The 22148-nt window shown below is 37.2% G+C and overlaps 1 protein-coding gene across 4 annotated transcripts in view; it reads left to right on the top strand.

The window, feature by feature from the left end:
• PCSK5 (proprotein convertase subtilisin/kexin type 5) overlaps positions 1 to 22148 on the top strand; it is a 264954-nt gene that overhangs the window by 142581 nt on the left and 100225 nt on the right. For all 4 annotated transcript variants that reach the window (XM_048930511.1, XM_048930515.1, XM_048930513.1 and 1 more), the window contains exons 10-12: positions 7027 to 7130; positions 20615 to 20732; positions 21800 to 21988. In XM_048930511.1, the coding sequence (XP_048786468.1) occupies positions 7027 to 7130; positions 20615 to 20732; positions 21800 to 21988 (411 nt within the window). The remainder of the gene's footprint in view (positions 1 to 7026; positions 7131 to 20614; positions 20733 to 21799; positions 21989 to 22148) is intronic.

The raw sequence follows: 22148 nt of genomic DNA on the forward strand, positions 1-22148 counted from the left end.
CTGTTCCCAGCTGCCACTTCTTTCTTTGATAAGCCCCATATGGTAAGTAAGATTGGCAAATAGCTCTTACCTGCTTACTGATTTGAATGATCCACTTAGATGGCATTCCAACTGGAATCTGGTTCCAAAATCCTGACAACAAAGAGTTTTGTGAGGGCTGCCCATTGACTACCCCAATTTAAAATGATGTGAACACATCATTCTTAGGAGTTGTTGTTTCAGCCCAGTATATGAATACCAACTGGCACATCTGCCTTCAGGAGCCTAAGATTGGTAATTGAGTTTGAGAGTGTTTGATTGGAATTCTCATGGGAAATCATGACACAAAAAAGAAAGCTAACTTTTAGTCTCTATATTCCATGACCTTCTTGTAGTTCTCTACGGTTTTCTTACAGCAGTTTTATCTGATGGGTTCCCAGTGCATCTAGTATCCTGTTCAGATTCTGTGAATAAATGCTTGGTTCTATGTTGCATTTCATAGTCAGTATGCAATGCTGAATTTTGCTATTTGTAAATGAGCAGTTAGGGGAGAAAGTGTAATGGTCAAATAGTCAACAGCGATAGTAATCTTATTCCTAAAAATAAACTATTTGTGTTGCATAGTACCATCTACTGTTGATATCAGAAAAACACTCCCACTGATCAAAGGTTCGAATTTGATATTTGGGTGAATCAGCCAGGAGAAACAGTATGCTGCATTGATTCCAGTGGGCATAGTGCCACCTTCCTATGGAAAAGCCAAATAAAAAAAAAATATTGTGTTGCTTCAGCACTGCCAAAAAAATACATTATACATCCCCAAGTAAACTGCACGTGCTACTGTTAAAAGCCTTGTATCATTTCCAGTCCATGATGTATAAACCTTAGTTAAGTGAATAAGAAATAGCACCTGAAATTGAAGAATCAGTCTATCATATTTCCACGTTTTATCAGTGCTGTAGACCTGGAGATTCTGTACCTCCTCCCATGATTCTCTTCATATGCACTGTATACTCTATTTGTCTTTGGTTATACAAACCCAGGGCTAGAACAAGTTAATGCTGGAAAAAGATAAAGAATTTCAGTGAATTCTGATACCACTAATTTATTCAGAATATGGACAATGCATAGCTTTATTCTAAAAGTTGGGTAACACTGAGTATAATCGCTGAGAAGGAAAGAAAACTGGGCTCACGTTGCAGGTGATTGGGAGTGTTAGAGGAAGAGACTTCGGATTTCTTAAAGCTGATCAGATGCTTGCGGTACTTCCCATATTGATGGATTTTATTTCAAACTCCATTAACAGAGGAAAAAAAAACAACAGTGTACTGTTTGATGAGGAGCAATTCTGAATACAGAGAACTTGTTCTGTACCACTGAAGTTACTGAGGTCTTATTTTTTCATAAGTCAGAGACCATAAGTGATTCAGACAATTGAGGCAAAGTGTGGAAGTACTGCCGAGTGACCTCTGTATGCAGCATTCCCATGTAAGAGAAGGAGAAGTTATCAATTAAGTGCAGCAGCCTCAGCTCCACTGATTGACTGACTGTCACAAAAGGGGATGTTAGAGTGTCTAAGAAATCCTTTCGTGAATTTTCACTTTTTTTCAAGTCAACTTGAAGCAGCACTCTTAACAGTGAAGTATTTGAAAAATGTAAACACAAATAAATGCTGAGATCAGAACTTGTATGTGTTTCTCTTGAGCTTTAAATACATGTGTCACTTTTGGAATTTTAATTATTATGTTGAGATTGAATTGAAAGTATTTTCCTGAGTTCAGATTGCTCGTGTTTCGCATTTTTAAGGTCTTGTTTTCAGTTATATATAATTTTGCCAAAGAATAATCATTTGGTCTGAAATTTTCCATGTAACTTGCTTTAAAAAGGTTTTAAGAAAATTCCTTCCAGATATTTCTTAAACTGAACCTAGATTTAAAAACAAAATGTTATAATCATTTTTAACCTTTCATTGAGTTTTACTGTGTCTGCGCTTTGCAGCAACAGCTAGAAATAGAATGAGTGGTTAGCCATTATTCTGGTGTCAAGGCAATGCCTTTGCTTTTATAAGTTTTTGAAAAATCTCAGTTGGCATGTGCTCTGTTGAGAGCTTTAAGAGTTTGGCAGCTCTATTCCCTGAAGTTTCTTAGTTGACTAAATGTTCCCCAGCCTTGGCTTTTAGTGGCTACTTAAGGCAGTCTCTAAAGTTGCTCTTTGAGTTGCCACTGCCCATCCAGACTTTGACCTGAGAGCAGGGAGCCCTTCTGTTTTTCTCTGCCTGTGTCCTTACAGAAAAAGGAAAATGTGGAAGATGCGAGAACAGCAGATTTGCAGGACTGCAGTTTCTTGGCTGTCTTAAGAGATGCAGTTTGGTCCTGGAAAGGCACTTTCCCCATACTTCAGCAATTGTACATTGTTTTTTACAGAGACTTAATTGGTGCAACCAGTAATTGACATTCGACCTGGTATTCTCAGTTGCCATTAGCTTTTTTTTATGACAGTCTCATCTTTAGTCAGGCTTGAGTTTGTTCTGTCTTTCTTTCAAAGGGTTTTCATTGGGTAAAATTATAGGATAAGTACCTGATATAGATATTTCTAATATTTCTGGGAACCAGAAAACTACTGTAAGCAGAGAACTTACAACTAACTATGCAGCAAGCAAATAAAGGAGAATTTTGTTTGATCTACTGGTTAAATGAACCATAGTTCTCCAGGTCAGATAAAGAAGAAATCAGTAGGGTAAAAAAACACTTGTATTTACAAGATACTCGCTGATCAGCAAGCAGATGATATTCTTTGCTTTTCCTGCAAGGAGTTGATAGAATTATTTGCAGAGTTCATGATAATTAGAACTCATAAGAGTGTCAGATATGTCCAAAGTGCATACTTTGTGTGTCCATATATATGCGTGACTCAGATGTTAAATACTGAGCTCCATTTTTTAACCTCCAGGTTTTTATGAATTAAATGGCTATTTAATCATCATATAGACATGTAAGCATAGGGTAAATGTCACATTTAGGAGCTGTCTTCATTTCTCACCTATGTTAAAGTTCTGCGTTGCAAGAGATGTCTTCACACTGACTCTTTGTGTGGCCTGGAAAAGAGAAATGACTCCCATTACTATACCTAATATTCCTGTCCATGGGGTATAAGCAGGAATCATTAGGACAGGTAATAGGGTTGTAGGTATCATGGGACACTTTGGCTGATTTGTAAGTAATAGCAACATGTGAATAAACTAAGCAACTATTACGTTTTGTTTATAGATTCATCATAACATCCTTAAGGCTGGCATTATGCAAATATCCATGAAAAAATGATCTCCTACAGCTCTACAAGATGTCTAGGACAGGGAGTCGTTTTTAGATATTTCATAGCAGTAATTATCTGTGTCAGTTCTATCATAGCCAAGATTTCCAAAGCAGATTGTTTGATACTATAAAATGAAATATGATCTTAATGCACCCTATGATACTGTGTTTTTTCCATGATTCTTTGGGGAAGTAAAAGTATTCTTCCAGCAATTTGCATAAGCCTTTGCTCTTTTGACAAGAAATACCTTTTTGGATAGGCCACCTTTGTCAAACTGAAATTGCTCTTTATTAAAATAATGCAGCAGTCATTATTCATCTTGGTAACCATAACATTTTTCTAAAAAGGCAAACTGCACCCTATGTGTATAATCATTATTTTGAGTTATATTTTTTTACTAATTGTCCATTTGCACCACTTACTTATTCTGAATTGTTATTTTTGGCACTATTATTATGCAAAAGAATAGAGCCTGAATATTTTATTTTTTTTCAATATTAGTCCAGTTGTCACTAGGGAGACTACTTGTGGAATGAAGAAATCAAATTTATCCAAAAATGATGACCTACTATTTCTAAGCAGCTTCAGTAATGATATTTGTTCTTGTTTAAAGATACAGTTAAATCTCAAGTGAATATTACTGTAATACAATTTAATATACTTGTCCTCTTTCATGTTTTTCTCATTTGTTTCATAAAGATTTTGAGAAACCTGAAAGAAGAGCACCGTACCTTAGAGTATAAATAGTCAATTAAGGTCACAACATTTATTTTTTGGCTGCTGGACAAGCACTTTGTATGTAATTGTTCTCACTTCTGCTTATTCTGGTTTGATTTTGAGTATTGTCTGGTATGCGTAATCCCAAGGCAATTTCAGATGAGACATGATTTTTTTTTTTTCTGGATGGAATTTGCTTGTTTTTGGAAATCAATCCATTATCAAGCAGATTAAGTACTGTTCTTGTTCGTGTATTTGTTCATTTCAAGATGTTTAATCTTTAATTTTTGTGAGATAAATCAAGTGGTAAATCAGTTAACATTAGTGACATCTTGTCTAGATCTAAGGCCCAAGTGGCTTGCAAGCAACTGTTTACTCACTTAACTTCAAATTTTTACATGTTTTACAAATATTTAACCAAGTCTGTGATTTTTCCAGATGCTTTAAAATTGATTTCTAGGCTGTTTTGCCTAAAAAACAAAAGGAAAAAAGTCCTTCTTTCTCCAAATGAACTGTGATTTTGACATCATTCCAATTTCTTTCTTCCTTTTTTCTGAAGTTTCTGAAAAATAAATATGTATGGGCAAACAATGGCAGACCTCTTTTTTTTTCAAATGGGGTATCTATTGTAGAAAGAAAATTTCAAACTGTTAATAACTCAATTTTTAGTATCATGAAGGTCCTATAGTTGGCTACAGAAATTGATTTTAACATTGTTCTGATGCTGTTAAATCTCTTTGATACAAATATGCCCGATCTGTCATTGATTGAGAAGAAAACATAAAACATTTTGACTGCTACAGTTAGCAAACTTAAAAGAAAACTATATAAAAGACAGACTGATTTCGTGGTATACCTGTATCCTGGAAATTGGAACTTTGGTAAAAGAAGTTTTCTGCCACAGACTGTTACATTAATTATTGCATTTAGATAAAGATGGTAGATACAACAGTTAGTAGCTCAGTTTTTGCAATATGCTATTATTTTTGTTCTTAAAAGCAAACCCTAATTTTGAGAGTCTCATTTTCTGATTCAGCAATCAAGCCCAGTTTATGGGAGGCCCGTATCCTCAAGGCAAAGCCTCAAATCCTTTGTCTGAAGGTAGATGGAGCCTACCAGTGCCACCATTCCTCTTTAAATAATCAGTTGAGTCTGCTCTGTCTTGAATATCTCATCTTAAAGATGAGAGAAGTGTTTCAGTGCCTTATTTTCCACCGGTAGCATGGACAGTTTGCTTCATGGAAGATTGTTTAGATTCCAGATTATAAAGAATGCAGCTCATGGGATTCCTGGAGGTCTTCCTGAAGGCCTGAAGTATGTTTTTCTAAGACTTTACACAGGCTCCTAGTGAAATTCCTGAGCTAGTATAAAGTCATATAGACTTTTTTTCTTGAAGCATGTTACGTGACTGTCCAAGCATACCCTATCTTACGAACCCTGAATGCTTGTAACATTCCCTGACAATTTTTTTTGCATTCATTTTTACCAGTTCAGCTGAATAAACAACTATGGCCATTCTAGTCCAACTGTCTTGTGTGAGAAATCCCACTAAAAGAGAAAAACTGCATGTATGAGCACAGTAATGCTTTAATAAATGCTAATGGCCAGAATGCATTAGCGTCACTGGAAAACCCTTGTATCTTGTATGAAAAGAAAACAAAAAAAAACAAAAAACAACAGTGAGGAAAAATGAAATCATGATGAAATGGTACAATTTTGAAGAAACTACCAAAAAAAAAATAAAAAAATAAAAATCTGCAATCAGCAGGATCTTAAAATCATCTTCTTTCTTCAGATTATTTAAAATTATTTTGTTCCTGTTTTTGTTCTTTATTTTGGAGTAAGTCACCTGTTTGCCAGCCCAAGGGAAATCTTGGTTCAGGGAATACAGAAGGTGTGTTAAGGAACTGAGGTTTCCCAGGTTTTCAGTGATTGCCTAGTACTTGACATTATAGACAGGCAGTGCTGGGTCTCATTAACATTGTTGTGGTTTATCTTCATCATTACACCTGCATTGATTTGTGTCATTCAATAATGATACTATGACAACGACCCTTGTGATTCTTGTCTGATGTTTTTCTCTTCATTATTTAGTGAAGTGACTTTGTCCTTTCCTCTACTGAACTGCAGTTTTAAATTGCATACTCTTATTATGATTATGAATGATAGAAAAACTGAGAAATTAGAAGAAAAAAAACAAAAATAGCACCACCATAGTTTGATGTGATCACCTAAGAAAACAAATTTCCTTGAGATGGATCTAGACAAACACTGCCTATAGTCGTCTTCCATGCCTACAAAGTAGACGAGTATTACTTTCATAGTGAGGATGCAAGCAATCTGAAGCAGTCTGCTTCACTGTTGCAGAGGACAGATTATCAGAAATCTGTTAAAGAAATACTCCTCACTCCTCACACACTTGCTCTATAATTATAAAGAGACTGTGCTGTTTGTTTGGTCTTCTTTGAAGAATACTTATGGAGCCCCTCTGAATTCCAAGACCAGGAATAACAAACAGATGAAAAACAACAGAACACCTATGACTTCCAGTACCGATGGCTTCAGTGGGAGCTGCAAGTTGGAAGGGATTGTCAGCTTTAGCACAGTGTTATTAAGATTTATTACAGCTTTTCAGTGAGCCAACATTTTGTTTTCTTTTTTCCTTTACACTGGTCAAAGCAGATAGCATCATATAGTTGTTTGTGGCCATATGAATTAGGTCTGGGTGAAAGGCACTTCTTCATCTCCCCTTAGCAAACACTAAAATTTATACAGTGGAGTACTACACGTTTTTAAAGTCTCCTTAATGCAAATCTCCTAGCTGTGTAAATTATTTCATGTCGAAATTCTGTAAGGTGAGGTCATGATGTTTTGAGGTGAGCAAAGTAGAGAAGGGAATAGAAATGAGAGTTGTGTTGTTTTTAACTTGAATATGTTTTTAGCATACATAACCTTGTATCTCTCCGTTCTAATAAAATATATATAATCTATGACTTCATGTTTCTCCTTTCTTTCTAGTCCATTTCTGACATGGAGAGACATACAACACATTATTGTCAGGACTTCTCGTGCTGGACATCTGAATGCTAATGACTGGAAAACCAATGCAGCTGGTTATAAGGGTGAGAGCTTCCTTTCTTCTTTCTGTTAGAGACAATGTCGTATTTTCACATTTATGAAGAAGAAACAGTCTCAGGTAATTTGTATGGCCCTGTGCTGTACATAGTTTGGAGACTTTCCAGGCTCATACTTAAGGGCCCTGTCTTCCATAAAGACAAGCTCTTAGAATTACTAAAATCAAAAGTGGCAGCTACAAAATGCATTGTCCGGATCCTGTTAGTCCTTTACAGCCCTATTTGGCACATTGTTGGCAGAGAACTTAGTAAACCTAGTGCTTTTGAATCTCCCTCATGTAGCGAGTATTCTGATAAAATAACCTGGAGCTGAAGATACAGCAGTTACTGAAGGCTGACCATGGTCTCATTCTCGATTGTTGTCAATTGTCATTTAAAATTACAGAACAGTATTTTTGTGTTTCTTTTATATTTATATATAAAATTTCTGTCTGATTGAGGATAAAATAAAATGTGAAGCTATTATTACGTTTAATGGGAAAGAAATCATGGTCTTCAGTTGTACAGTCATAGAATCATAGAATGATTTGGGCTAGAAGGCACCTTACAGTGCCAGTCATCTAGTTCTAACCTTCCACTAGATTACATTGCCCAAGGCCCCATCCAACCTAATCTTGAAGATCTCAGAGATGACAGAAATCCTCAACTTCTCTGGGCAACCAGTATGTAACAGTCCTCATAGTGAAGAATTTCTTCCTTAAGTCGAATACAGCTCTTGCAGACTCTTTTCACAGAAAAGGTACTCCAGCCCTTCGATCATATTTATGCCCCTTCTCTGGACCTGATCTTCCAGGTGCACATCCTTCTTATACTGGGAGTTCCAGAGATGATCACAGCAGATGGGGTCTCAAAAGGGCAGAGGTGAAGAATCAACCTCTGATTGACCTGCTGGCCACACTTCTTTTGGTGCGGACCAACCAGGACACAGTTGGATTTCTAGGTTGTCCCAGAGTTTTCAGAACTTCTGTACAGTCTAGTAATTCTGTATCATAGTTATGTCTTTTTTGTCTGTTTTATTTTTTATTCTTTTATAATGCAAGCGGAGGGAATCATTTGCACCACTAAAAGAGGCAAATAAGATAGATTAAAACTGGACCTTGAGTCCATCCAATGCTATATTCAGCAAGGGCTAGTTTCTGACTTTCATTCACTAAATTCAGTCTGGATTGCTTTAAGAAAAACAATAACAAAAACAAAACAACAGAGTGGCTTATTTCTCTTTCTCTTCACATAAGAATTCTGCTCGGTACTGAAGTACTTCTTTTAAGATGAGTTTAAGTCTTGAGATTGGAACTATTTTGTGCTAAGATCTCCTGGGAGAACAAAGTAATGAACAAGAACCATCAGATCTTTACACTGTTTTCTGAAGCCTGGTATTAATCTATTCCAGACCAAGGCACTGCTACAATAGAACATCTTTAATATATCATTCCAACCCATGATACTTCTTCTGCAACTGAATGATACCAACCAAAATGTAGAAATAAATAAATAAATAAATAAATAAGTAAAATCATAGCCTTTCACTGTTGGATCCAAATCAGACTAAATACAGAGAATAGATTTAGAAACAAATAGTTGACTCCTACCCCTTCACCATCCGAAGGCTCTAACATTCAAGAGACTGCTTTTGTCCCATTTACAACAAGCATGTGCCCACACGAAGAAAAACAAATACAGTAAGAATTTATACCTCTTGAATTGCAATAACATTACAGTTTTTGTTATTGTGAAACATATCTCAGGATTTAAAAAGTTTTGGCAGAAGATTGTGACTGTATTATCATTTTGTTGGAACTATCTGAAATTCAAACAATGCTTTTCAAGTAGCATAAAACTAAGTGTTTTTTCCCCCAGCTCACTTCCAAAATTCTGTATTTTTATGTTTTTCCAATTGTTGCTCAACAGAGCCAAACACCGTGTAAGGCATTTCAGAGCAGCTGTCACTCATTAGCAAAGGATAAGTCACACTAATACACCAGCAGTAGCAGCATGGGCAGCAGGATTTGCACTCTTACACCACCAGAGCCACACATTTTTTTCTATGTGTTGCAATGGATAAACAGTGAGGAAAAGGGCTCAGAAAGTTTTCTTCTCCTCTTTTGCAAAATCAGGAACATACAGATAAGCTCAACTGGGTGACTGGACACAGGAAGTACAACTTGACCTGGCAGAGTTCTGCAGTAGATTCTGGTGGAATTGAAACAGAGGAAGACAAACTATGAGCTTCAACCTCTGTAGAGCTCAGGAATCAACTTTAACCCAAATAAAAGCACTAGTTTTAACTAAATTATTTTGGCAACTTAGGCTGAGCAAATGGTTCCAATAAAAATCCAGCTCTCTTTAAACCTCTGTTGGTTTTGGAAGAAGGAGAAGCAAAAGATTTAGATTAAATCTCAACATCCAAACCTGAACTCAAAAGGGGGTTTGCACACCGCTGCTGGCAAGGCTGGAACAATTTTTTACTATTGCACGTGGCAATATTTAGTATAATATTACACTATTATCCTTCACTATTGCCAAGAGTAACAATTAAAGTATGGTCTTTCGTAGATGAATTACTCTGATCAGACTGAGTTCCTTAAGGAATTGTATCATAATTTTGTTGATGGCAAGATCCGTATTTCTTCCAGAGCATGCTCTTAACAAGGGAAGGGGTGAAAGATTTCTTTCTAAATTAACTACAGCAAAGGCAGTCGCAAGAAACAATCTTCCTTTCTTCCACGCATGCTGGGGAAGAAAGAAAAAAATTAGGATAAAAAGAGAGACAGGCTCGCTGCTTTAAAAGTAAGAGCGAAAGGGTGAAAAAAACTGAAAACTTGGAAGAACCTCTCACTCAACAAAGGGTCAGCAGTAGCTGGTAGTTGAAAGTGGGTCGGCATGCCTTTTTAGTGGGTTGTTTGGCTGAGCTGCATGGCAACACTGTCCCTCGCTTTAGTCACTTGCATTTCTACCCTGCACAGAACACACAGAAGGAGTTCACAGACGTCATTATTGGTTGAAAGATTTCCCTTTTTTTTCTATCTTACATTCATAAAAAGAAAGATTAATTCATGAAAAGCACTTGAGCCAGCCAGTGATTTGCTAAAGCAATGCCCATTATTTGTTTAATTTTCTGGCAAGTAAACAGCATTCATTAAATGCATGTCAATAGTTAAGCCAGGCAAGGGTAAGAATTTTTTCTTGGTAATTCTTTATTATTGTTTTGCTGCTAGCCAACATGCATCTTATTACCTAGCAGGAGCTGATTACCTATCTAGTCTCAAAAAAGAAGACTTGAATATGTATTTTAGAATATTTTCTGGTCCCGTCAGCTTTACATTATTCGTCATTAGACAGATACATATTTTTATATAACTAAAGAAGATAATTAACTTAGTATGAGGAGAAATACTAGAGAACATCTGTTTTTGTGAAGATATCAGAATATTTGGTCTGCTTTTTCTATGGCAGATTGGTATGCAAAGGCTCCTTGTTATGTCTACTGTTTGGTCAACAAGAGAGCATGAGAATGCATTCAAAAAAATGGAATGCTATGTTAATGTCAACTTGTCTCTAGGTTAAAAAATGCAGAATAAAACATTGAGATTTCAAGAACAGTGATCAAATCATCTGAACAATTTTTTATATGTAAGTCAAGCTCCAAATACTATTAAATATTGTCTCTGTGGAAACAGGCCATTTAGAGTGAAGGAATGCTATTAACTCGTGGGGAGATTTTTAGAGAACATCCTTCACGCTTCCTGGCTCTACAGTGTATATAATAACACTTCAGTGCAGTGAAATAAAATGCAACTGAAAGATAAAGGGAAGTAAAAACTTTAGGCCTCTTCTTTTTCACTTCAGACCATTTCTCCACCCTGCAGAGTTATTTCTTCTGCAGAAACTGAGAGTTATCTCCTGTGCCAGTAGCAGAGTCAAGTCTCTTCCATTTAGATTTTAAAAAAGTATCTGCTGCTTCAGGAAAAAAGTGGTCACTTATTAGTTTATGAACTTTTAGTATTATTATTATCAATAATAATAATATTATTACTGTTACTGTTATAAAATATGTTAATAATTTAATTTTAATTTTCAATCATTCTTGTTATGAGCAGAGTGTTACCAGTTCTGTAAATGAGGAAGTGATAAGATTATCTGTGTTCACGTGACTATCCATATTTAAATTTCTTTAGGGACATGAGTAGCCAGGCTCAAATTTAGATTTGAGCAAGAAAGTCTTTACAACAGCATACACATTTCAGAGAAGACAAGCTGTTCATAAACATCCTGCTGATTATTTTAACTAATTCTAAAATCATGTTTTGAAATCCTTGTTAGAAGCAGACATGTGACTTTTGAAAAATAGCAAGAAATTTGTGAACTATTATGTCAGCCAAATGAAGCAGTTAATCTAACAAAACCCTTCAGTTTTACAGCTTCTATTGATATTTGAATATGGCGTCATCAGCCAGTATCAGGTTTTACCCAGCCCTAGCGCCCACATGTGTGCTGCATGGGGTGTGGAACATGGGCCTTGAATTTGTCTGTTTTAAAATCCTACTTTGGAGTAGTTTGTGAATCTGACACCAAACACATAGAACAGCATTAGTTTTAGTTTGCAGGCATGAAGAATGCTCTATACAATGCAAGCTAGATTAATGATTTTTTGATAGCTTTATCTTTTGAAAGATAGTACTGATGTGTTCAGGTAGACAGCGTAGAATGCTGCCAGAAAGTTACTTGCTGAACTTGTGCAAATGCAATGCAGTCTGTATTTCTTGATTAGCATGTTTAACATGATTCTGACTTTTTATTTTATGGTCACTGCAACCTTTAAAGATGGCTCTTGTTTCCTTTCCACATCCAACAGCTCAGCTGGCAGCTATGAATGTTTTTTAAGGATATTATTAAAATTAGATTAGGAACTTGAGTATTTTATATATTAAATCCAAACAAATAGCTACGTATCTGAACTATTCTGGGTTTGAGTGAAACCTGAAGGATCTCTTTGGGATTTGGGGAAGGTAGCTTGAAAATATATTGCATTTTGCAGCCTTGATCAAGGTTGTTGGATATATGTTTTCAGGAAAAATTGAGATCCCTACTATGTTATTTTCAGTTGAAAGGCATGTAAGAACAGGAATGCATCTGTATAATTTCAGAGATGGAGATGTACAAAGCAAGAGAGGGAGTCTCTCACAGAAGCCAGAGGGATGTCATTTCTTCTTCCGGCTTCACACTCTTCATTGTTAAAGCTTCTCATTACTCATCCACTCTGAAGCACTCTGATCCCTATGGCTCTGAAAAGCAAGGAAAGAAATTGTGAATTTAAAATAGAGTATAAGCAGAAACTTCAGGTCTGTGCTGGGTTACATAACGAAAAAAGAGACTGACATGTTCTGTCACAGTTTGTTGCTTTCCTGGAATCTTATATCATGAGTCCAATTTACATCTGTTTGAAAGTGTAAATTATATGGTTCTAAAACCAGAGTAACAGCAGACAAAAGACAAATTTGCACTTTAAATTTGTATTATATTAGAACTCTGACTTGTCACCAAGACATTATCAGCTCAGTAGACCAAGAATTTTAGAAAGTATTGCCTCTGCTGCACAACTGACAGATTTGATGTCTTTCTGTCCCAGAAATGAAGCTGTGAACCATTACTATACTCTGCAACTCCTAGTACTCTCAACATTGCAAGGTGGACTGACAATACTTCAATATACAGACTAAAACCTTTGACTTCATAACATTTCAGAAAGCCCAACTCTAACCTTCAGCAAAACTCTGCAAAGGATTAGGCCAACAGGGAGAAAGGGGAGAATGATGTAACAAAGTCTTCCCCAAGAGGTCATAACCTAAGAATCTAAGTCTACTGATTAATTTGAAATGTAGATTTCCATTTTGTGCTATTAAGAAGAGCCACAATCAATGAATTTAAGAAATGAGGGATAAATTGATACAGTTCTCCAAAGCAGGATTCTTTATTTGCAGACAATGAAGACCTCTCAAGATTATTATATGCAGTTTCATGAACCTTTCATTTGCCAATTGTTGAAGCAGGATATTTTGTAAATATTCTAGCCAAATATGCAGCTGTCCTTGTATTACATCCATGGTGATCGTGAACGTCTTTTAATAGCGGTAGTTTAATGGTTTAAACTATTTTCACTAAAAACAACAAACACCTGCTGTTGAGAGGCTCTTTGTTGTTGCATTGCTATAGTGCACTGCAGTAACTATAAAACTGGCAGTTACTTATGATCAGTGTGTCTACTGCTTTAGTGGGCCTAGGATGCAGCCAATTAGGAAGCAGTTCATGCCATCTGCTACGCAGTCTTTCAAGCATTTAGAACATTTCAGCAGTATCTAGAACATCTAGTTGTAGTAGGGAAAGCTAAGTGCCGCCGTAGGACAATTCAGATCAGTTAGGTGCCTGAAACCGCCTGACTGTTGTGCTATTTCCCTCTGGAAAAATGAACTCATTGGGGTGTTGCTTTTAAATGAGGGGATGCAGAAATTCAGCTACAAGATCTGTTAACAGCGCTATTCATCCATCCGCTTGCACAAACTTATCTTATTGTTCAACTTCCTTTTGCTTCAGATTATTGCTCAGAATTTGCTACATAGCTCTGTTGGGACAGTGTGAAGTCTTCTTACTAGATCAGCATTTTCTTTGCTTTGGGGTCTGGTGTAGATCTAGTTATAAAAGTCACCATCGCTGTTATTAAATAATTTGCATAACACTTCATTAAAGCTTTTGCTTAAATCTGCTTCAGCTCTATGCTCAGTCAGGAATTGGTTTGAGTGTAAATATCTCTCTGGAGCACTGACAGTTCTGCAAAAGACGGAATGAGAAGGATGTTCTGCACTTGTGTTTGATGCACCTGACAGCACAGAAATGCTGTCTTTGTGCCTGCTGCTAACAGTCTGTCAGCATTTCCTCTTGCCGTGCCTTTACCTCATCTGTCATCATCTGTTCTGAGAGGCAGCCTAGCACAGAGGCTCTCACCAGAAGGTGTTTTTATTGTTTCATGGGGTGAAATGACATCTGGCTGTTTTTATTAAGTTACTGGGGAATCCTAAATGTACCTCTGAGGATAAATTTGCTCTAATAGAGGAAATGAATATATGTTCTTAAAAACTCTACCACGGTGCAGTCACAAACCAACTTGTTTTCTTTAAAGAAAATTCGTAAGCTGCCATGTTTTGCAAATGGATCTTGGCACTTTTCAGAAAAACACAACATAAAAAAGTCTATCTCTGAGTTAAAAAAAATACTGCTTAAATGACTGTGGATGCTCATTAGCCAGCTTTATTTTGGCAAACTTTTTTTCCCCTTCTAAATGCAGATAATTCTTACATTTATTCCATTCACATAAGCTGGCTCATTTTAAGCAATATAAAGAAATGTCTCCAGTAGATGCTCTATGATTTATGGCCAGATCCTGCCTTGGAGAAGCAGCAGCTTGTCTGTCTTAGAGCACCATCCAGCAGTAGTCAGTTTTTCAGTTTCTGTCACAGCCCTGCTTCTTAGGTGGCAAAGAAGTAAATCAGTCCTCCTGCTCACTCTGCTGAAATTGGCATGGCCGTGCTCAGTACGCACAGGCGGGAGCTCAGTGCTGACCACTGACTTTGAGATGGCTGCATGCCAAGAGCAGTGACCTCTGCTTTGAAATTGCTAACACTCATGAGAGAAGAAAGCATTTGGGTGGTACTTGCTGTCATTCTTTACAGGGCCTGATTGTGGTGCTCCAAAAATCCCTTTTGCTCCTGTTTGTCAAAATCAAATCAAAAATCCTGTTTGTCAGCCAGTGGCCAGGCTTAATAACCATACATGTTTTAAATTCCTGAAACAGGTAAATACTGCCAGAAAGTGAATGCAAATTTGATCTTGGATTTAATTCCTTATTGTTTTATGGTTGTGTGTTCTAGAGTCGTTTATTAAGTGTTTGTAGTGTCTCAGCTGGTGTCAGATTTGCATGCAGAAACTATTAACAAAGGTACACTGCTGCTGGGGGTGTGGCTTCTACTAGCTGTTCCACTGGTCTTCCTGGGAAGTCCGTATTTTATTTCATTAAGGACGAGGAGCCTTCAGTCAGGCAGGAGAACTGTACAAACTACAGGGCTGCGTTTTGTTCTGTTTTGTTTTGGTTTTTACTTTTGTCAAATCCTTTGTTGAGACATTCCACAATTAGTATATTGTTGGAGAAAATATTTGTACAGATACTGTACCTCAGTAACTGACATAAACACAACTGGAAGCTTAATAAAAATATTCTCCTATCAGCTTTCTGGATACAGAGGCCCTCAAGTTCTCATTGTACATCTTTGTAGAAGCCACTTTTAAGACAAATTTATTGGGCAGCTTTCTGTCCTTTAAATCCTCCTCTAGTGTGATGGTGAGATTAAGAACTCAATTTTCTTCTGTCCCTGCTGAGTCTTTAAGGATATCTGGATTTAAGGGAACCATATAGGAGGGGAGGACTGAGTTTGTTATTTGTTTTGTCTGTGAGGTTTCTTTCCATGCAAAATAGAAAATTCTAATTCTTGTGCTTAATGTAAAAGAGCACGTGGGAGTTTGTTCACAACAAAGAATAAAAAAGAATATTGTCGCACAGTTGCATTATTGGCTTGTAAAGCTGTTACGTGTTTCAGAAATCACATCCAATTATCATACATTACTGGTCATAAATTGACACAAAACAGGGAATTTTGAGCTGGGGTTATGGCTGAAACAAGATGGATTCTCATACACGATCAATGCTATCTTAGTTAAGACAAAACAAAATGAAAATAGTGTAATTGTGAAAATAGTAATTTAATAGTAATATAGTAATAGTAATTTAAGCAGTGTGCAATTGTTGCATTTTTCCTTTTTTGTCCCTTTGCTTTCTTCACATTATCTTTTCTGCTTGCAATTTGAAGCATTCTAATAAACTAAGCAAGTGGCAGAAACTTACTGAAATACAGACTTATAGTGTTACATTTGCAGTGAACTATCAAACTTCTGTTCTCGCTGGGAAAGTATAAACAGCATTTGAGACACTTACTTTTCTGATCTTGTTTTGAAAGCAGGATCCTAAGGTAGCGTAAATGAACAAATCACAGTAATATGCATGGCAAAGAGCTAAATCTTGTTTAGGGCAGCTCATTTGAAAATTCCTCATTTGAAAATCTGAAATCATTGACATTTCTCTCACAATGGTTAAGTACTTTATATTTGTGTAAAAAATATTCATATTTTTTATAAGGCCAAAAATAGAGCAGTGAGAAAACATTCTGTGTTGTTTCTCATCAGATGAACAAAATATCAAGTGAGGTTTAGCATGTAAGCTGAGGAGATACATTGATGACAGACAACAAAACTGCAGCCTAACAAATCCAGTGTAGCTGCACTGAAGAACAGGAAATACTGTATTTTCAGTGTCTTGGCCGAGGTTTCCTGAAGCTTGCATGATGCTGAGTTTGGATTTATCAGATCCAGCCATTCTTTTTTCTCTTAGTCAAGTCAGGCAGGACATATAATTCTGCCTTTAGATTTGAGGTAGCTTTCTATCTTCTTGGTATATAAATAAGAAAGTTATTGAATTTTCAATGGCAGATTCAGACAAAAACAAAGGGATTGTGAACAAGCTGGGGAAGCCTATCTAACAGACCTGGATTTCATGATGCACTAATAGAGGAACTGCTTCAGGGATAAATAAATGGACTTCATTTTCTGCAGTGATAAGAAGAGTAAAGAGATCAGCTAAAGCTCAATATTTACTTTGTGTTTCAGGAGGCAAGTTTTGTCTGAAACTTGCCCCACATCTGTGTATGTCTGTGATTTTTCAAAAATGGAAATTTCATAGGGTCAGTTTACATTGCTGCATGAGTTGGGAGAGGATTCAGTGACATTTCTGCCCACTGACACCTCAAGCACCACATCAGTTCTCAGCCCTCCACCTCAGCAAGAGCAACGAATTGTTTCTTAACCAGCAGCTTACTCTGCACCAGTTTTATGTTCCTGTATAATCTCTGAAAGGAAAATGTTTTTGTACAGAGCAGCCCTGTGCCCTTTCTAACACCTCAGTGACTCAAGCAATAATCAAGTCCAGTACTAAATCACAGCAGTGATAATGTAGAGCGCTTAAGTCTAAGGTCCTGGAGCATTTTTCTTTTGCAGTCACCTTATCTCATTCTGCAGTCATCAGTACTTTTCAAATACAGAAGTGAACTCAGTACCATTTGCATACAAACGGGAGCTCTGGATGCTTCCCAGAAGAAATTTATGACCCTGTGTGGATGGACAATCAAGGTCAGTCCTAATGGAGGAAGCATCCTGATACTGAGTTCATGGCAATACCAGCACACGCACACAGATGAAGGGATACAATTTGAAGCCAGTAGGAGACAAAATGTTTTTCCTTTTTTTATTTTTTTCTGAGACATGAGGAATCTACTGTTTTTGTTAAGTCTGTGATGGTTTCAAAATTGCTGTTATTTAGTCTTTGAAAATGATGGGCCTCTCATGGTACCTGCAGCTGCTAACCAACCCATTGCATCAAGGGCTTTGAAGTGCAAACATCGCAGACAGCCAAATGTCAGCTGTCTGGAATCTTCCTCTATGGAAGGCTTTAGAAGCACCCCTGACTGTCAGGATGTTTTGATTTGAATGGGAAAGCTTTTCAGGGAAAAAGTGTTCTTCTGTTTCAACTGTGAAAAAAAAAGCCATCGGGTGCAGAACTTTGTACTCCCAACTCTGGTCTCATGCAAGAGAGTTTAAGCACTGAATGGCATTGAATAATGTACCACCCTGTAACTTTGGGTGGTAAATTTTAATCATAGAATCATGACAATCCTAAATGAAATGAAATGGAAAGAAATGAAAAAAAAATGAAGACTATTATCTTGGAAGTAATTCAGGTAACAATTTCATGCTCTAGAAGGTAAATGTAGAAGGTAAAAGGTTCACTCTCACGATTTTGTTTTTTGTTATTAAATTTGCATGTGAGGGCAAGGAATGAGAAATTTCAGTTTCACTTTTAAATTTCAGTCAGAAGCAGGCTGCCTGCCAATATAGGCTGCTCCTCTGCCCACATTTCTGAATAAGCAGTGGTGAGTTGAGGAGAAATCTGTCTTTTCAGACCTACAGATGGTGGAACACACTTTGTTTTATAGTTGGACATCCTGAGCACTTACCCAGTCAGGTTGTTTTCTTTCAGAAATTAAACATGCATTTTCCACACATTAGTTCAAAAGATGCTTCCGTTCATTAAAATTTAATCCTGCACTGTGGTGCTAATATGGAGTAACTGTCTACGGGCCATGAGTTAACATTCTTATTCCTTTTGCTGCTCTTCTGAGAAGACAGTGATTATTAATTAAAACTTTGAATAGCAGAACAATGGATACAGTGTATAAACAGATAAATGACTTCATAGATAAGCATGCTTTGATCAGCAGATGCTGTTTTGGCAAGATGATTTCTGTGAACAAGGAGAATGGCATCTCAAAAACCCTATTCACAGTACAGAGTTTCTCCATTTAAGCCTTCCTTCTTTGCCCTTTTTCGGGATGTGTCCACCCAGAATAAAAATAGGACATCCCCTTCCCTGTCAGTTTGTTTGTGAAAAATATTAAAGAGAATTCAGAAGAATGAATGAAGGCTGAGTTTAATTATTTGCATATATTTTAGTACTTGTGTTTCATTTCTGAAAATGGTACCTGCCTCATTTGGCAGAAAAACTATGTTTAGTTCTCTCCAAATTAAGATTTCCTTTCTGTTTGCACTTCAGTGAGGGGTTGAGTGGAAAGAAGATGTGAAAAAAAAAGAGCAGTTCATTACACAGCTTTGCAGGATTTTCCATTGAGGAGCCCTCTTCGACTGGCAGTTCCAGACAGTATTAGATACTGCCATATTTGGAAGATGGGATCCTTAACCACTGATTATTTTTATGCTTTGAACTGTTGCTTTTTTGACAAGGTTGGGGTGTTCTTGGACAGACTCCTCTGAATTCTGGTTTGGCAGTGAATGGAGGCTGCTTTCACAAACCCTCTGCAAAGTGCAGTTGGAAATACTTACACCATGCCTTGTCACATCACCGATTAAAATAGTGCTTATGTTTTTCTAAGGGGTTTTCTGGTAGCTCTGCCTGTGGTAACAAGTAAAACTGGTGTGTTAATACAGTGCTACTTGTGATCTAAACTCTTCCTTCTCATAGCTTTTTTCTTTCACCACCTCCTCTCAGGATTTTGTTAAGACCACTGATTTGTCACAGTAAATCAACATGTTTGGCAGCTCTTTCTAATTCATCAGCATACATTTTTGAACTTCTGTTTTGATTGTACCCGCAACAACAATAAATACAAACAAACCAAACACACAACTGATTCAGTAAATGTAACTTCTCAGACTTTGTAAGCCAATAGAATGCTTGAAACAGTCATGTAAAATTAAATATTCTTAAAATTAGCAAGAAGTAAGGAATTGATGCAAGTCTGCAGGAAATATCTTGTCTGGATGCCGGACATTTGAAATTTCAATCCTTCATATCCTAGAAAGCTGGTGCTTTAAAGACTTTCTACTTCTTTTAGTAGAAGGTATTCAGGCATAAAAGGCATTGAGTTTCTTGCAGTAGAATCATTGTTGGCTCTCCCTAGCACGAAAGTTGAGGTAGCATACAGGTATGAGCATTGACAGAGCGCTAACCTTCAGGCATTACTGCTCAACACCACTGCGTGTGCAGTATATGCAGTAGCTAGTATCAGAGGTCAGCAGCAATGTTAACAGTTCTTTCCAGCAGTAACTTCACTGTCCTTTATCTGCAGACGTAAAAAAGAGGCAGAAGAAGGAATCCTCCTGACACAGACTTTACATGAGAACCAGATTACCTTTAAAGTACTGGACTTTAGGTCATGCTTTTTACCCCTTTCATGCAGGCAACTTTAGGGAGAGGCTGGATCTGATTGGCTGTACAGCAGGGTTCATACTTCATACAGGAGTAGAATAGCATCCACATACTGCTTAAAATTGAGGAAGCTAAGAGCATTCTACAGAATAAAATGCAGCCTTTTCCTTCTTAAATCTGTCGTCTATTTACCTTCAATATTTATGTGCACGTATGTGCTAGGTAATTGAATAACAGAAATAACATTCCTCTGGTTCTTTACATCTTTTAACATAAGATTGTATAAGAGGCCTGGGCTAAATTAAGACACTTGGACCAAGGGTAGTCTAAGCCAGTTGTATTACTGGCATTCTGTAGTTTGGGCTTTTGGTCATGGTAAGGCAGTATAATTCATGTTGGTCATTTGTTACGAACAGATTCAACAGATTAGACATAGCCATTATTGTTCCTGGCAAAAAGATTTTTGAGCTTTTTGTCAAAGCAGTGAAAATGGAAAACAAGCAGTTCCTCTTAGGATTTGACCCTCTTGAATTAGTCTATGATGAATATCAAGATTTTGTGCTATAATTGCAACTGCTCTGTTTGTGTCTTGCAGTGAGCCACCTCTATGGATTTGGACTGATGGATGCTGAAGCAATGGTGATAGAGGCAGAAAAGTGGACAACAGTCCCTCCACAGCATGTGTGTGTAGAGAACACGGATCGGCAAATCAAGTAATACCCGCTGCCAAAACTCTTGCTGGCATAAACTTGTGGAAATAAGTTGGGTATAATTTACCCTGCCTTGCACTGTGTTTAATTTGTCATTTTGAAAGCTACACTTGGGATCTCTGTCACCTTCTAAGATATCAAGTCATTTGCCTCTAAAGGTTGCTTCCTCTAATGACTGGATGAAGGCCTTAATTTAAAGAATGTCCCAGAGGTTGAAGGTACAAAACAAGCCAGATTTGATGGTGATCAATGCTGTTACAGAAGTAGAAGAATATGTAAGGGGAAGAATGTTCACTTGAGTCAACTGCATTCATTTTTGTAAGATGAGTGCAAACTTATCAGTCAAGGTCTGGCAGGAAGATACTCTTCTCATTAATAAATTACCTGATAGTATCTCTCTCAAACAGTCTCAGGAGAGTCTGTCTCAGAGGATAAGACCAAACTGCCCTTTCTTTCTAGGATAGGGTGTGTATAGAACCAGGCTTAAGAGCAAAATTCAGTATGTGCGTTCTGTGGCTATATCCAGTCTAGTGGTTCATTTCCAGTGCATTAAGGTCATTGAAGATACTTTGTTTAATAGGTATGTTTGACAGACTTGACCCATAACTGGTATAGTCTGCAAGGATGCCATGCCAGTTTTAACTAGCTGATTCAGATACTGGTTGCCCAATATTTGCTACAGTTAACATGTAATATTTGCTATTACGTAAGCAAGGACTGTGTCTATGCCAGGCATTTCCTGGGGCTTAAGAAGCAGCTGTGATCCCATGACAATCCCAACAATTCTCAGCTGGCCACTAATCTGCAAAAATGCTCTGTCCCAGAGACTTATTCCATTACAGGTTATTCACAGCTCTCTTTCAGCATGTGGTCGTATCAATGTAGCCTTCAACAGAAAGCATGGCAGTTGCCAGTAGCTGCAGTAAAATAATTACCCCGTAGTGACAGTTTCAGCTAGGAAGTAAGTGCTAAAACTAAGGACATTCGGTACTAAGCTGAAATGATTGGGTTGTCTTATTTTACAGGATAGGGAAGAAGTGCTGATGTTGTTTTATATGCTTACATTGTAGAACAATAAGACCTGACAGTGTCGTCCGTTCAATTTACAAAGCCACAGGCTGTTCTGATAATCCTAATCACCACGTGATCTACTTGGAGCACGTTGTTGTGCGCATCACTATTACTCACCCTCGACGTGGAGACCTGGCAATTTACCTAACCTCTCCTTCTGGAACCAGATCACAGCTCTTGGCCAACAGGTATAGTATGACAATGCAATTTCACAGTCCAGTCAGCCTGCAGGAACTGCAGTAAGATTGCAGCATCAGAGAAGATCAGTCAAGTCATTACAGTAGCTTTGCTAACAGACACAAGCTAATCATTTTTTTGGGAGAGAAATGGAGAAAATTAAGTGGAAAT

Source organism: Lagopus muta, chromosome Z (assembly GCF_023343835.1).
Source record: "Lagopus muta isolate bLagMut1 chromosome Z, bLagMut1 primary, whole genome shotgun sequence".
In the NCBI taxonomy this organism is placed as follows: Eukaryota; Metazoa; Chordata; class Aves; order Galliformes; family Phasianidae; genus Lagopus; species Lagopus muta.